The 15,234-nt window shown below is 47.4% G+C and overlaps 1 protein-coding gene across 8 annotated transcripts in view; it reads left to right on the top strand.

The window, feature by feature from the left end:
- Positions 1-20: 20 nt before the first annotated feature.
- Positions 21-15,234, top strand: part of LOC119178350 (sorting nexin-25) — a 141,337-nt gene continuing 126,123 nt past the window's right edge. For 3 of the 8 annotated variants that reach the window (XR_012888420.1, XM_075882291.1, XM_075882292.1), the window contains exons 1-4: positions 38-193; positions 268-468; positions 524-696; positions 2,219-2,350. Coding sequence is in view for 6 of the 8 variants with exons in the window: in XM_075882291.1 (XP_075738406.1) it covers positions 173-193; positions 268-468; positions 524-696; positions 2,219-2,350 (527 nt within the window). In the remaining 2 variants the exon portion in view is untranslated. Of the gene's footprint in view, positions 194-267; positions 469-523; positions 697-2,218; positions 2,351-15,234 lie in introns of all 8 variants that reach the window. The other 5 variants (XR_012888422.1, XM_037429544.2, XM_075882289.1 and 2 more) reach the window with 4 other exon arrangements.

Genomic DNA, 15,234 nt, shown 5'->3' with positions numbered 1-15,234 from the left:
CTCTTATTTTCGTTGCACAAGGTGTTCTGCACAACTGATTGCACCATCCTATGGTCTAAATGGTAGTGTAAAGGTGTTCTGTGGTATGGTGCGACTGCCCGGTTTGCGGCAAAGAAACAGACCAACGTTTTCGTTGCAGATGACTAGGATAAAGAATTGGGAGTAAGCAGCGATGGGAACGTTTCTGGTCAAGGTAATTACGGATGCTGAAGCGAACGTGCGCGGCCTGCTCCAGCCGAGGCTGACGTCTGTACCCTGTTTTTGCAGGGAGGATTCGCCGTGTGCATCGCTGCTGCGTTGACTCACTACTACGGCCACTTGGAGACGGCGGGAGTGGCACTCATGTACGTCGGCATGGTGTCGCTCGGTGTGGTGCTCGGTTGCCGCAGTGTGCTCGGCTCCGACGACCCGTATCCCGTCTTCTTGAAAGAACACGAGGGAAACCATTTGTTGAAGCAAGTGCTGCAGGTAGTGCATGCAAATTGGCTTGAACGGACGTCTCACATCACTATTCTAACCGCAGGAAAAGATGAAGGAATACAGTCGCAGCGCGGACGACAAGAGCAAGCACATCGTCTTCTCGCGCACGGTTGACGCGAAGATAAATGAAATATTTGATCTCGTCTTCAGAGACTTCATACTTCCCTGGTACAGGCACTTGGTACCTGACTACCGTTGTTTCTGCATGCTTCTCAGGTGTGTGTGTTTTGCTTTCGGTGTCGTGCAAAACCCGTGCTTATGAGCTGTTTGTTCGAGTTGTTTGCTACACAATGTGTTTAAACGGTTCAAATTACTAAAGTGAAGCATGTTTGGAAATGTTAACATTTTTTAGCGGACCAGAGGCACTATTCCCGTTTCTATTCTTGCAATGCAATTTATCTAGCTGTCACTCCACCTTGTAAGATTTCCAGCAAGGACGAAAAATCTATGAAGCCGTTGAAATCTGATGCAGCGAGCATTCTAAGCGAACCTTTCCGATCATGAGATATTGGCTTATTAAAGAAGAGGAAGAAGGCCAGCTTGGTATCAGCTGATTTCAAGTCTGCAAAACTGAAGGGCCACGGCTCGCTAGCCGTTTGCATGGGCGGAGAAGTAGCACATAATGTGTGGCATGCACCACTCTGATAAACCAATGCACGTACACCACATTTTAAAATCTCGCCAGCAGTTGGCGCTCCGCACACCACTGGCCATGCACTCGCATGTCCCCTCAAAACGTGGACCTTACTGTACATAGCCACATAGCATGGCCCGCGGTGTATGGGTTTGCACCACAGGTGATTCACAGTCGATGTCAACCCAAGGACAGCAAGAATAAGGCCTTGAAGCTGTAGTGTTACTAGAGAGCTTGTGTTGCGGATAATCTGGTGTCGATGGCATCTATGAACGAAACATCCCAATGAAAGCAAAAACTAAAAATATCTGCTCAAGCCAGAATTAAACCTGGGAAGTCTGTATCGTGGTCAATCATTGTACCTGAGAACTATGCCAGCACCTCGTACTGCTTAGGAAAAGGCCCTCTGCAAACGTTATGTTGGGGAAACACCAATTGTAATTGCAATGTTGGCTATCTACTTGTGTAACAAATATTCACTCTGCAAGCTTTAGTCAAGCATTGCTCGAATCCACCTCCATCCATTGCTTATCATATGCAGACCATGGCACCGTAGTGTGCACCTATGTAGGATAAAACTGACAAACATAAGTGCCGACATTATGTCGGTCCTTTGGCATGCAGACGTAGTCGACATGCCTGGGAAGCTCATGATATGCACACCATTTGCCCAAGGAACCACCTGAAAGTGTCAAATAATTGATAGACCTCTGTACTTGCCGACTGCTTTAAATCTAATCGATTCCTAAATTGTCCACTATCTGCCAGATTCTTGTCTAAAATATTTAGCACTTGGATAACATTTTCATGGCTGCAGACATTTAGAGCAATATCTCGTTTACACATTTAAGAAAAAAATGCAGGAAGAAACCTGCTGTCCAGCAGAATGTATTATCTAAATTTACTAAAAACATGGTGCAGCTTCACTACATAATGATATCGTCAATGTTGGTACTGGAAAAGACTGGAACATTGCAGTTGAGCTTTCTTACCAGAATATGAACAGCTGTTGTGCATGTGCCAAACAACAACCCATAATATTTACACCCACACTTGCAACTTTGGAGTTTTCTCATTATTGTGTGTCTCCAAATATCTTTTTAGGGGGGAAGTGTGGCGGGTTCTCCGGAACCTGAAGGATCGTTGCCACCGGATCGATGACGTCAAGCTGCTGACCGACCACATGGTTCGCAAGGTTCAGAAGCACTTCCATGCTGCGCGAATCGCCACTGGGGGGTGAGGCCAACTATACGTACTAAAGGCGTACTAATAGCTACCATCTGATGAGCCTTTTTTCTCAAGAATCGGATGAAACTTTCTATATACACGATACCAATTATTGGCGTATTACAATAAAAAAGTACAATATTGCTACATGCATGCATACCGAGATTCTAGGGGGAGGCGCGCGTGTGTGCCTGACGACGAAGACGAATGGTGGTCTCCGCTCACTCGCTGGTGAACTGGTCACACCATTACCGCTGGTTTAAATACATATATCCCACAGCCTCTTCGATACGGTGTCTCTTCCTTTCCGTAACATATTTGGTGGAGGTGGAACGTTCGCCCTCCTCACCACAAAGCTTCGCAGTGGCCGCACTGGTCCCTCTCCAACGATGGCTACCAATAACAACCCATCAGCATCTCCATCTGTAGCTCCAGCCACCACATACCTGACGGTGCCCCACCCCCGTGATCCTGGTACATTCTCGCACAACCTGCGCTCGACGTTGAATACTGGCTATGTATGTACGAGCGTGTTAGCCAGACACACCGATCGGACCATACAATGATGTTCGCCAACGTAATATTTCACTTGGGCGGCACCCCACGTGTTTAGTTCGACGCTCATGAGACCGAACTCACCAGCTGGGGTATCTTCAAGGAGCGACTACGCGACCTCTTTGGGGACCCGTCCGGTCGCCAAATGGAAGCGCGAAAAGAACTCGTGCGCAGTCCTCAACTGAGTCGTATGTCTCAGGACGTGCTCCTGTATGTTATACAGGAGCATGTCCTGTATGTCATACAGGACGTGCTCGCGTTGTGTCGGAAAGTGGACGAGCAAATGACAGAGAGTGACAAGGTAGGCCACATTCTCAAGGGCATCGCAGACGACGCCTTCAATTTGCTTGTGTATACCAACGTCACGACAGTAGATATGATTACTAAGGAATGCCGCATCGAAATGGCCAAAAGCCGACGTGTTCTGCCTCGTTTACGCAGCTACCAAACACGGCTGTTACATCAACCTGCACCGATCCCGGTTCCGCACCACCCATGCAGGACAGTGTGACACGTATAGTTCGACGGGAGCTTGAGGCGCAAAGTCCGGCACCATTTCCTCCACATCCGCTCGACCATGGCGCCACACAAACACCTTCAGCGGTCTCCGTTATCCAAGCCGTCGTGAGGCTGGAAATCGCAAAGCTCGGTATTCCTGTGGCCTGCTCTGCCTCATGACACACCTCCAGACCAATGGCATCAAAGGCACCACGCCATGACTTACATTTTATTCCGCGATCCTGCAGTCTGACGGAATGGAAAACTGCAGATGACAAACCGATCTGCTTCCGCTGCCACCGAGTTGGCCATATCTCCCGCTACTGCCGCAGCACTTGGACGCCCTCAAACTGGAGCCCATTTTGCTCTACTCGACCATACGAGGACTCCCGTAGGTATTCGCCCAGTCATGTGTACCCTTCTTCTGACGTTCCTAACAGCCGCTCCACCGCTCGTTCGCTGTCACCTCAACGCCGCCGTTCTCCATCGCCCCAACCACGCCGCTATCCGTCACTGGTCAACTGTGGATCCTCTCGGACGGAAAAATAGATCATGCAGCTCCGGGAGGTAGTGCTGGATCAATTGCGAGTGATCCAAATCCTCCGCTGACGCTCCCCACTGATACGAACTTGATTGAGGTGTATGTGGACGATATTTCTTTGACGGCGTTAGTCGATACCGGAGCTCAAGTGTCTATAATGAGTGCTCATCCGTGTTGCCTGTGTGACGTCCCCGCAAACACGAACTGAACCCCGGTCTTTCAAGATTTTTTCGCTCGTTTCTTAAACCCACGCAAAAAAAAAAGAAAAAGAAAACCTTCGGTGTAACGAATGGGCATTCCGGAGTGGAGTACCTGGAAGGATTATTTCTACTGTTCTCGCCCTTCCCCCCCACGCAAACACGAGGACCGGGCGGCGCCTTGTCGTCTACAGACAGTGTACGGTGGAGGTAATTTGTGCACACCCTTCAGATTTGTGGCATGGGGGAGCAGCAGAGCACCTTTTGTTGGTTCGGGGAATGCGACCCTGCCACAGCGCCTGTGCCGGGTCCGGTCTGACTTCTGTCAGCCTGCGTGGCTCCAGAACTCATTACTGCGTTCTGCGCAGATGGCCAGCCGCGGCGTTGAATGACGAAGAAGCGGCGGCTACGGAGAATTTCGCGGGAGACACCGAGCAGCATGGAGACGTCGAGACTCGTTTTGGACATCGGCTCATCAAGTACCATAAACCAGGGAAATTAGTTCGATCGAAAGCTTTTCGGCACAACACTGCAAACTCCGGACGTTGGCCATTACAGGCGACGCACTTTGTCGAAAGCATCGGGACCATTGTTCGCCCGTAATTAAAGTGTCTTGGGACAGCTCTCCCATCTCTCTCTCTGAGGCTTGAGTTTGTACATTGTTACTTGCTCGGCCTTGTTTGGGAGAGGGTTTTCTACTGGTGTGGGCCGCGGGGGCGGCCGTCGAAGATGATACACTCTGACTGACAAGAAAATATGCCACGTCGATAGTGGCGATTGGTTTGGTGCCCCGGTAGGGCGGAGTCGGGTCCTACAAAAAGGGACTACGAGACGATACCAGGGAGTCAGAGAGACGATGCGATGAGCTCGAGATGGTAGAGAAGCTAAGATGGAAATCACTGAGAGGCACGACGTAGGCGACGATAACGAAGACGATGAAGACGCTGACGAATTGGACAGATCAAACCTCGACGCCAAGAACCAACCTTCGGCCCCGATTCAAGCAGCCAACTCCGAGGCCCCGACTACGTGGACATTCTATGAGACGAACTTCACGTCCCTTACTTAAACGAGCTTTGCGGGAAAAGATGCAGCATATTGAGACATTGCACGGTTTTAATAATTGATAATGTCATCATTTGTGTCGTCGTGTGTTTTTTTTATATGCATACCCTTGTATTGTTAGTTACTTTCTTTATGTGCCTGCCCTGTGTCCAATGTCGCAAATGTCCAAATCATGTGTTATAATTTTGTGTAGTGGTTAATGTATGCGGTATACGATGTTTTAAGTTAATAATAAATTAAATGAATCAGTAAACAGAAACAGGTCGTAGCGTCTTTTACTACCCGGCACCAGCACGAATCCCTGTATGTGAAAAGTGTTTGAGACACGTATCTAAGAGGGAACCGGATAAAAAGGGGTTGAGTGGTCTTCCCTCTCTTTGGTAATCGGTGGCGTAGCGAGGGACGTCTCACCTGCTCAAAAAAGTCCTGACGCCTGCAGCAACTAAAGCCCTCCGTGTCGCTGATGGTGGAACTGTGGCCAGCACTGGAATGTGTACCGCTCGCGTTAGTATTGCCTGCCGTCATGTCCCCGTTTTATTTACGGTGCTTGAAAATTGCCCTCACGACCTAATCTACGGCCCGGACTTCCTATCGACGCATTATGCCCTCATCGATTGAGCCACCGGTACTCTCTGCTTAGAACTTCCTCTTCTCCTGATTCTCCTGGATTCTCACCCTGAACTCCCGAACAGCTTGTGCACCACTGACTTCTTCCGGATACCACCTAAAGCTTTCACATTCGTTGAATTGGCAACATCCTCTCCTGTTCTTGACGGTGATTATATAGTGACGCCGATTCCTGATGTTCTCTTGGTGCGCGACATTACTGTCCCACACTCCATCGTAACCATGGCCTCTAACCGAACATATTCTGGCTTCATACCGCGACGTATTCGACATAGACAGCCGTCCACTCGACCAGACTTCACTCATCAAGCACCGCATTAACACAGGTGATTCTCACCCATCCATCGGCGACCATACCGGGTGTCTGCGACCGAGCGTGAAGTAATTCAACAAGAAGTCGGCAAGATGCTAGACAAAGGAATTATTGAAGCCTCTTCGAGCCCTTGGGCGTCCCCAGTTGTGCTTGTTAAAAAGAAAGACGGCACGTGGCGCTTCTGCGTGGATTACCGCCATCTGAATAGAATCACGAAAAAGGACGTTTACCTTTTACCCCGCATTGATGATGCTCTCGATTGTCTCCACGGCGCCCGATACTTTTCTTCAACAGACTACGTTCTGGCTACTGACAAATTGCTGTCGTCGAAAAAGACCAAAAAGGTACTGCGTTTGTAACTCCAGACGGCCTATATCAGTTCAAGGTCATGCCGTTTGGGCTTATGCAACGCCCCAGCCACGTTCGAGCGTATGATGGACTCTCTGCTACAAGGGTTCAAATGGTCAACATGTCTTTGTTATCTTGACGATGTCGTTGTATATTCCCCAACATTTGAGACCCACCTTCAGCGTTTGTCAGCTGTTCTCGACATATTTCGCACTGCAGGCCTTCAATTAAACTCGTCGAAGTGCGACTTCGCACGCCAGCAAATTACGGTGTAGGGCCACCTTGTCGACGCATCTGGTGTGCTGCCGGACCCGGATAAAACTCGTGTAGTCACCAGTTTTCCTGTACCCCGGTCAGTCAAAGACGTCTGGAGTTTCGTAGGACTACGTTCCTACTTTAGAAAGTTTGTGAAAGGTTTCGCAACCATTGCTCGGCCCCTCACTGAGCTTCTGAAGAAAGACGTCACGTTTACGTGGGGTACCGACCAAGCTGCAGCTTTTCATATCTAATCACGCTTCTTACGACTCCATCTATATTGGCTCATTTTGACCCGTCCACTCCAACACAAGTCCGAACCGATGCTAGTGGTCACGAGATCGGAGCCGTCCTAGCCCAACGCCAACGGCGACACGACTGAGTTGTTGCCTACGCTAGCCGCCTCCTCACAGCTGCTGAGCGCAACTATTTCATTACAGAGCGTGAGTGTCTTGCTCTTGTTTGGGCAGTCTCAAAGTTCCGCCCATATTTATATGGCACAAATTTTTCTGTAATAACTGACCATCATGCGCTATGTTAGCTTACATCACTGAAGGATCCTACTGGCCGGCTCGGGCGCTGGGCTGTGCGACTGCAAGAGTATACCTACACGGTGACAGACAAGTCCAAACGCCTACATCAGGACGCGGACTGCCTGTCCCGCTACCCGGTTGACGAGTCAAGCACCATGCCTGACACCGACACCGAGCCTTGCGTCTTTTCCATTTCGCAAATGACATCCATCGGTGACGAGCAGCGCCATGATGCATCCTTGCGTGCTATCATTGAGCGCCTCGAATCCCCATCTTCCAATCAGTCCCATCGCTCATTCGTGCTCCACGATGGTGTATTATACCACCAAAGTTGAGCTGAATGGACCGGCCCTGCTGCTTGTCATTCCGAAACACCTTCGCTCGGAAGTTCTAAATGAACTTCACGACCTTCGGACTGCCAGTCACCTTGGTGTGTCACGTACTTACGACTGAATTCGTCGACGCTTCTTCTGGACAGGGCTTGCGCGCTCAGTGAGAAGATACGTTGCGGCTTGTGAGAAATGTCAGCGCCGCAAAACGCCATCGACACTTCCCGCCGGACGCCTTCAACCACTTGACATTCCGTCAGAATCATTCTTCCGCGTTGGCTTGGACCTACTTGACCTTTTTTCCTTGTCTTCCTCGGGTAACAAGTGGATAGCTGTGGCCACCGACTAAGCCACGTGTTATGCCATCACATGAGGTCTTCCAATAAGCTGCGCCACAGACGTCGCCGACTTCCTCTTCAAGGACATGATTTTGCAACACGGAGCCCCACGGCAGCTGCTTACAGACCGTGGCCGCACCTTTTTGTCGAAGGTCATAGCCGACATTTTGCAGTCCTGTCAAACGAGACACAAGCCGATCACGTCATACCATCCGCAAACCAACGCACTCATGGAGCGTCTAAATCGAGCTCTTACAGACATGCTCGCTAAGTATGTTTCTACCAACCACACCGACTGGGATCTTGGGTTGCTGTACGTCACATTTGCCTATAATTCTTCGCGCCATGACATTGCCGGTTACTCTCCATTTTTTTTTGGCTGTTTGGCCGAGAACCAACATTGCCTCTAAACACAGTCATACCGTCCCCTGCAGTACCGACCAGTGAATATGCCATAGACGCTATCACTCAGGCCACTCACGCACGCGAAATCACCCGTACTCGCCTTCTGCCCTCTCAAGAGAAGCAGTGGCGTTTATATGACTAATGACAGCGCGACGTACACTTTCCGCCCGGTTTTTTGGTCCTGCTCGGGTCTCCGACCTGTCAAGTTGGCTTGTCAGAAAAACTGCTTACTCCCTACACAGGTCCGTACCAAGTCCTTCGTATCGTTACTCTTGTGACATATGAAATAGGTCCTGTCGCCCCATTGCCTTCATATGCCCGACAGGCTACCGATATTGTACATGTTGCGCGCTTGAAGCCCTACCACTCTCCTAGTGACATTGACATTTAGATGCGCCGAGACGGCGCTTCTGCCGCCGGGGATTATGCTACATGCATGCATACTGAGATTCTAGGGGGTGATGCGCGTGTGTGCCTGAAGACGAAGGGTGGTCTCCGCTCGCTCGCTGGTGAACTGGTCACGCCATTATTGCTGGTTTAAATACATCTATTCCACAGTCTCGTCGATATGGTGTCTCTTCTTTTCCGTAACAATATTGTATATGTGCATACATAAGTGCAGTAATTTTTTACTGTTGCCTACTCCTTTTTCCCCTTCATCTTGTTTTCTTGAAGAAATGAAAAAACAAAAAACAAAAGTGTATGGACATGTACATCCACAAGAAGAGGCGTCTTTTCTACTTGTGTATGTGTCCATGAGCTGGTTCTTTCATTGCTTCTAGTAACAGGCCCAGCAACAAGATTTTCTAGCCAAGTGCCATTTTTTTTCCAACAAACTTTGTAACTGTTGCTTTCACGCAGTCTGGGTTTTATAGTTATTGCATGATTGACGCGGTGCTACAAACGAAGATGGAAGGAACACAGAGTGCACAGCGCCGTTTTATTTCAAACAACCAAAATGAGAAAATAATGCCGGGCATAGCTTTCAGCTTTGTTTTTCGAAATAAATCTTGCTGTTGTGAAGCAGCACTCGTCCTGTACGCCTAATGTCTCTAGCACTGCATCAGTCGTGCAAGCATTCCAACTTTCCATCATACTGAATACTTACTGATTGAGAAATTTATTGTTGCTGGAAGTTTTACTTTCGTCGCTATAATGTGTCCTGAAAGCCTGGGCTCAATCAACTCGGGGAGGTTGTTATCTGAATTGAGCTTGAAGAAAATACCCATAGGGTGTTTAACAAGGCTTCTGGCATTACTCTTTTACCTCTTTTTGTGATTTCTGTTAATATCCCAGTGCTACACATTTCCAAGAAAGTCTTGCTTTTCTTCATCTGAAAAAATATTTTAGTGCTGTAAAGGAAGTCATACTTGTCAATAACAAACACTATGTGGTTTAATTAAGTTGGAGGACTGGATTTATGTGAATATCAAATTTTTGGTTGGATGCTAATAGTGATTTGGTCAAACAATTTCAAATTAATAAAAGAAAAATAAGCATATTTGTCATGACCCAGTTAACCTGCGCAATCTTTTTCTTATTTAAAGAACTCATGTGCAAAAGTCATTCTTTTTGGCTCGAAGAAAATGTAACCAACATTGAATAGTGGCAGGATTTGACTTTGGTAGAATGCAAGTGATATCCTTAAAAATATGTTATTTTTTTTAAAATATACTGTACCCACAGCATATAACGCAGTATAAGAAACTTTCGAATTAAAGAAAAAATGATGAATCGATGCGAGGGTAATATGCTCATTTGACCTTGAAGTGGACCTTCATGGCAATGCGTATTTCTCCCGAATAGGTGTATTCGCAGTATAGCACCCCTTTTGTGCAGTGAAACCACCTCTACAGGAGTGTGTGAGTGGTTACATGCAGATCAACATACAGAGTTCGTACAGGTCCTTGAAAACCCCTGAATTTGAAAAAAAAAAAAAAAAAACATTTTTGAGGTCCTTGAAAGTCCTGAAATTTCTTGCCATCCTTGAAAATGCTTGAATTTTGTGAATAGTGCACTCTCATATCGACATCGCGACCTCCTAAATGTGGTAGATCGGTGTGTCCGCCTGTCAAACTTTCCACTCCCAAAGCAGTTATGCGGCGTGGGTGCACATGGTCCCATTTTGTAAAAATGCACGTGAAAAAAAAAAAACACGTTAGTTTTGTGGCGAGGGTGAAGCAGTGAATGCGATAGCAAGACATCGGAATGTCACGCGATGAAGGGAAAGCAAACCCATACATGCAATGCGCCGCTCAAGCGAAAAAGGACGCATGAAAAGAAAGCGCACCGGACAAGTGCTCATGAACAACTGTCATAGCTCGACACTGGAAGCATGCTGCTTAAACAACTAAGAAGAATGCTAGAAAAGAACACACGTGTATCCACAGGATGAGTGTAAATTAACCACTGTCACAGTTTTTACTTTTTGGCTATTGAGCAATGTGCTGCAAGTATCAACTGTTCACAAGCCAACACTCTTAATGGGGTGATGCTTTTAATGCTATAGGAAGCACTGCGTGGTTTTTTTTTCTATATAGGCAAGGACACTCCACATGAATTGTCGGACTTCGGAAACGTTTAGGTTATATTTCATGTCACCTCCCAAGTGCACCTAAATGCTCATTTTCCTATTGAGGCCTATCGCGAGTGCATCGAACACTGACACGTGTTGGATGCACTCTAGGAAGGGCAACGAAAGTTGTAATGTCATGCCACATCTGTAGTCAGGTGAGTGACCCCCGGACTTTCGTCACGTACATACCTGCAAAGGATCGCAGCTGCTGCAGCTAGCTGCGCGTTAGTTTTGCAGGTGTTTGTGTGGCACATTGTGTGCAAGATCTGACAGTACTCAGCATGACGCGTGAAATGCTTTGCAATGATGTAAGTCAGCTACACTGCTTCGTACCTGCCCAACTCAGTGCCCACAAACAAGAACTGAAAATTATTCATAAAAATACGGAGACAAATTATGTAGCAAAAATGAACAAATCTTGGTGCGTATATAGTGCTTGCTGGAGCTATAAATAAAGCTTGCAGCAAAGGTGCGCGCAAGCCACAAAAATTGTAGCACTACTGCTTTAAGGCCTGACTACACATATACGTTGAAGCCCATCAGCATGTAACTGACACAGCCTCTTGCCCTCTCCCTTTTTTGAGTGAGGGAGAGGGTGCGAGAAGTTTACAAGAATACAGTTTTTTTGTAATTGCGGTATCCATATATTTATTGTAATTGTGATAAAACTAGTTATTTGTGAAAATTTCAGAGTGAAAAATTCCAACTTAGCATGCCGCTTTGAGTCCTTGCAAAACTTGCAACAGGTCCTGGAAAGTCTGAATATCTTTGAATTTTCACTTTGGAAACCTGTACGAACCCTGATATTGTATACTTTTATTCGTTCACTTTGAATACTCCGACTTAAATTGGATTTGAAGCGAATTTGAATACTGTAATATTAATTCACATATTTGAGGTACTTGAATATTCGCACAAGCCTAGTGAAGACACAACATGCAGGGATCGGTGCAAAGGGCTTGGTGATTGAAGTGCGGTACTTAGAGTACACGGCTGTTGGCACTTGTGGCACCACAGGTGAGAGCTTGTGAAGGCGAGCTGACGTATTGTGGGGGGGGGAGTACGGTCAGTGCGCAAGTGTTCGTGACTCAGAGTGACTGCATCCAGTCTGTCTCGGCACTTTATGGGGGTCTCAAAAAGCTGCTCTCATGGACACACAGACGATTGACCAAATGTACATTTGTTTACTGCTTTCACATTGCACCAGTAACGGCAATACAACACACAGACTCCCACAGAACATGTCAATACATTGTCGCCAATCTTTAACTCGTGATGGGGGCCTGTGGGAATCGCCACAGAATCGTCCCTATGGAAGATGACTGTCCACAAGGGCTGAAGAACCCCAAAGGAAGGAAGTGCTCTTCTATAAGCACCCTGGTAAACTAGCTTTCTGCCAAGAGGTGCTACTGTGCCGGATGGAGAGATGAATGCATGAGCATCCCCTTTTTAACAGGGCGGTGACATGTGTGCCACCAGGCCACCACTATGTGCCCACAGTGCCATCTCTCTACTAGCTACGTCTGTAGGGAACCAGCGCTGAAGTTTCCATGGCCGCCCTTGGCACTCAAACCGCGCACTTGTCGGCTGCCCCCGCAGATGAGTGGCGGCTGGGAGAGGCGGTGCGGGCACGCATCGTCGTAACAAAACCAAAGGGCAATACTGCTGCATATTCAAGAACAACACTATGTAGAAAGAGGGGTATGTATTTGTCTACGTTTTTTCTTTTTCGTATCAATAAGAGGGGAGGCAGCATCGCATCCAAGCGGTCAGGCGAGCAAAGTATGTTCTGCTCCCGCTCTTCTGTCTAGTAGTGTCCGGATGGTTTCTAAGCCAAATGGCGTGTGTCTGCTACATTTATTCGATAGTGAGGACGGCCACCGGTGATAACCAGGGTCAAACAGTCGAAGTGAAACTGCACCTTGCTGGAAATAAAATGAATGTCTTATGCAGCATACGGCATATGTAATTTCTTTTTTTATCTGGCCCGCTGAGCGTTGAGTCATGCACCTCAGGACTAACAAAGTTTCTCACACATATATCCATCTGACCACCACCACCAAACTTTATCTGATGCCACTGCATGAAGTGAATGATACAAAAGGCAGGTACAGTAGAATCTCGATGATACGATTACAGTTGATGCGAATTTAGCGATGATACGAATTTTAAGGTTGTTTCAAACAGTCTGTGTTATTTAAAATAGGCCGTCATTCGGTCATATACTAATAGTTTCCCCAGCATCTGCGTATAACATGTGTGAATGACCATTTCACACGAACGACACAACGCGGAGTGGCCATCGGCCCACCCACCGCGGCTGCTGGCGTTTTTTTTCCACCCCACTTTTCTTCACCTCTTGCGCTGCCCTAGCCGTGCAAACAGGTGCTTTAGCACAAAGAGCGAAGAAGCGTTGCATTCTCTGCTCGCCTGCTCCCCGCTGCTGCGCCGCGTCCCACCCTAAACGCCAGTTCTCCTAAATGCCAGCTCTCCCAAATGCCAGTTTTGCTGCTCGAACTGCTGTGTTCGTATCGTCTTCTTGAATTTTTGGACTGCCTAAGCTTGCCACATACCGGAAGACCTTGGGAAGACATACCGGAAGATTTTCTTGGGATGTCCTGGGATAATATGATGCTGGACACGATCACAAACTGTTTTCGCAAGTGTGGTTTCCTGTCAGGACAAGTTGCGGCTCCGACTGAAGATAACGAAGAGCCTGATGCTGATAAGCACATTGAGGGTTGGTAGAATCTCAAAACTGAAGCTTCGGTGCGAGACTTTGTCACCACGGACGATAACCTTGCGACCTGTGGACTGCGATTTATTGAAGAACTGGTTGACGAGGTTAAGGAAACTGAATCCTACAGTGACGGTGACTCCGAAGTGTGTGACCGGCCATCAACGTCTGAAAACCACCATACCCTCGAAGTCCTGCGCTGCGCCGTAAGTGCCGGCAACGTGAGTGAAGAAACTGTGGCACGGTTTTATGTCTTTCAGGTGGCGTTCTTAAAGGACGGCAAAAGCAGAAAAGTGCAAAAGAACATTATTTTTTCAATAAGAAGTGATTGATCGCAATAAAGCTGTCGTTCATCTTCATGATCACCTGTATCTTGTATTGGTTCATACGAATTGGGGATGATATGAATATCTTCAGTGTTCCCTTCGAATTATTTATAAGCAAGTTTGGTATAAAAGAAAGCTGCCTTCTCCACAAGATCTGTGTGGGGGCACGTTCACCTACGACTTTAAACTGTTATAAAAGATTCTTTGACGGTGAATACTTTATACTGAGATGCCTTCATACCGAGATGTCGATAATTGCTAGGCTTTCATGTGCCAAACAAGATATTATTTTGACGCATGCTGCAGTGTGGCCATCGGGATGTATTGTGGTTGCTTGGGGCTTCCCAGTGTGCACATATATCTTTGTGTTTCACCCACATCGAAGTGCGGCCGTTGTAGTTGGGGATCTGTGATGCGCCCTCAAGCATAGATAGCAGCGCGACACAACACATGCTCTACTGTCACCGTGATTTGCTTGACCAACGTCATGTATGTATTTTGGCGCACACCCGGTCTTTTATGAATGCGTTCTGAATAAACCACGTGCAAATGCCAAATGCAAATTTGCGTCTCGCGGTGAGCGCTGGTGATACTTGCAAAGTGCAGAATCAAAGAGGACGGCCTGTGTGGCGTTCCTTGATCCAGAGGTGCAACATCTGCGCTAATTTGATACAATTCTTTTTCGTTACGCAAAGCTGCACCAAAACCACAAAATTTGCTGCATTTACACCATGTTGCGCCAAAATGCCCGACCAGCCTCAAAATTATCTCACGTGCGTTAACTTTTAGCGTGAAATGGAGGCCACATTGGCCACCCGCACTTGGCATTAACAATCAAAACAAGCGGCTAACTCTAACCTTAAAACACTGTGTAAGTTATATACTCATTAGGCGAGGACACTAGCGATCGACCATACAAAGTATATAATGAAGTAACAATGCCGCATGCCCATCGGTCCGCGGACCATAGCACATACCTAATGGCGGGACGATGAAACATCAAGCCAGAAAAAAAAAAAAAAGCATTGCTGCAGCCACCAACAATTCCAGGGAAATATGACTTTCCTAGTCGGCAAATGCGGATATGGCATGTTAAGAATGTAGGCCGCATTCTCCACTCACGAACAAGGTCAATGTTTCGCGAGCACAGCAATTTCCAGCCACTACGTTTGTTGTCATAGCAACGACACATAGTTTTTTTGGCTTGATGTTGCGTCGTCCTGGCTATAGATATCCGTCGCCGGTCCAGCG

The sequence above is a fragment of the Rhipicephalus microplus genome, chromosome 2, assembly GCF_043290135.1.
Source record: "Rhipicephalus microplus isolate Deutch F79 chromosome 2, USDA_Rmic, whole genome shotgun sequence".
NCBI classification, from domain to species: domain Eukaryota; kingdom Metazoa; phylum Arthropoda; class Arachnida; order Ixodida; family Ixodidae; genus Rhipicephalus; species Rhipicephalus microplus.
Note: the sequence above shows the minus strand (reverse complement) of the source record. Positions and strands in the feature narration are given on the sequence as shown.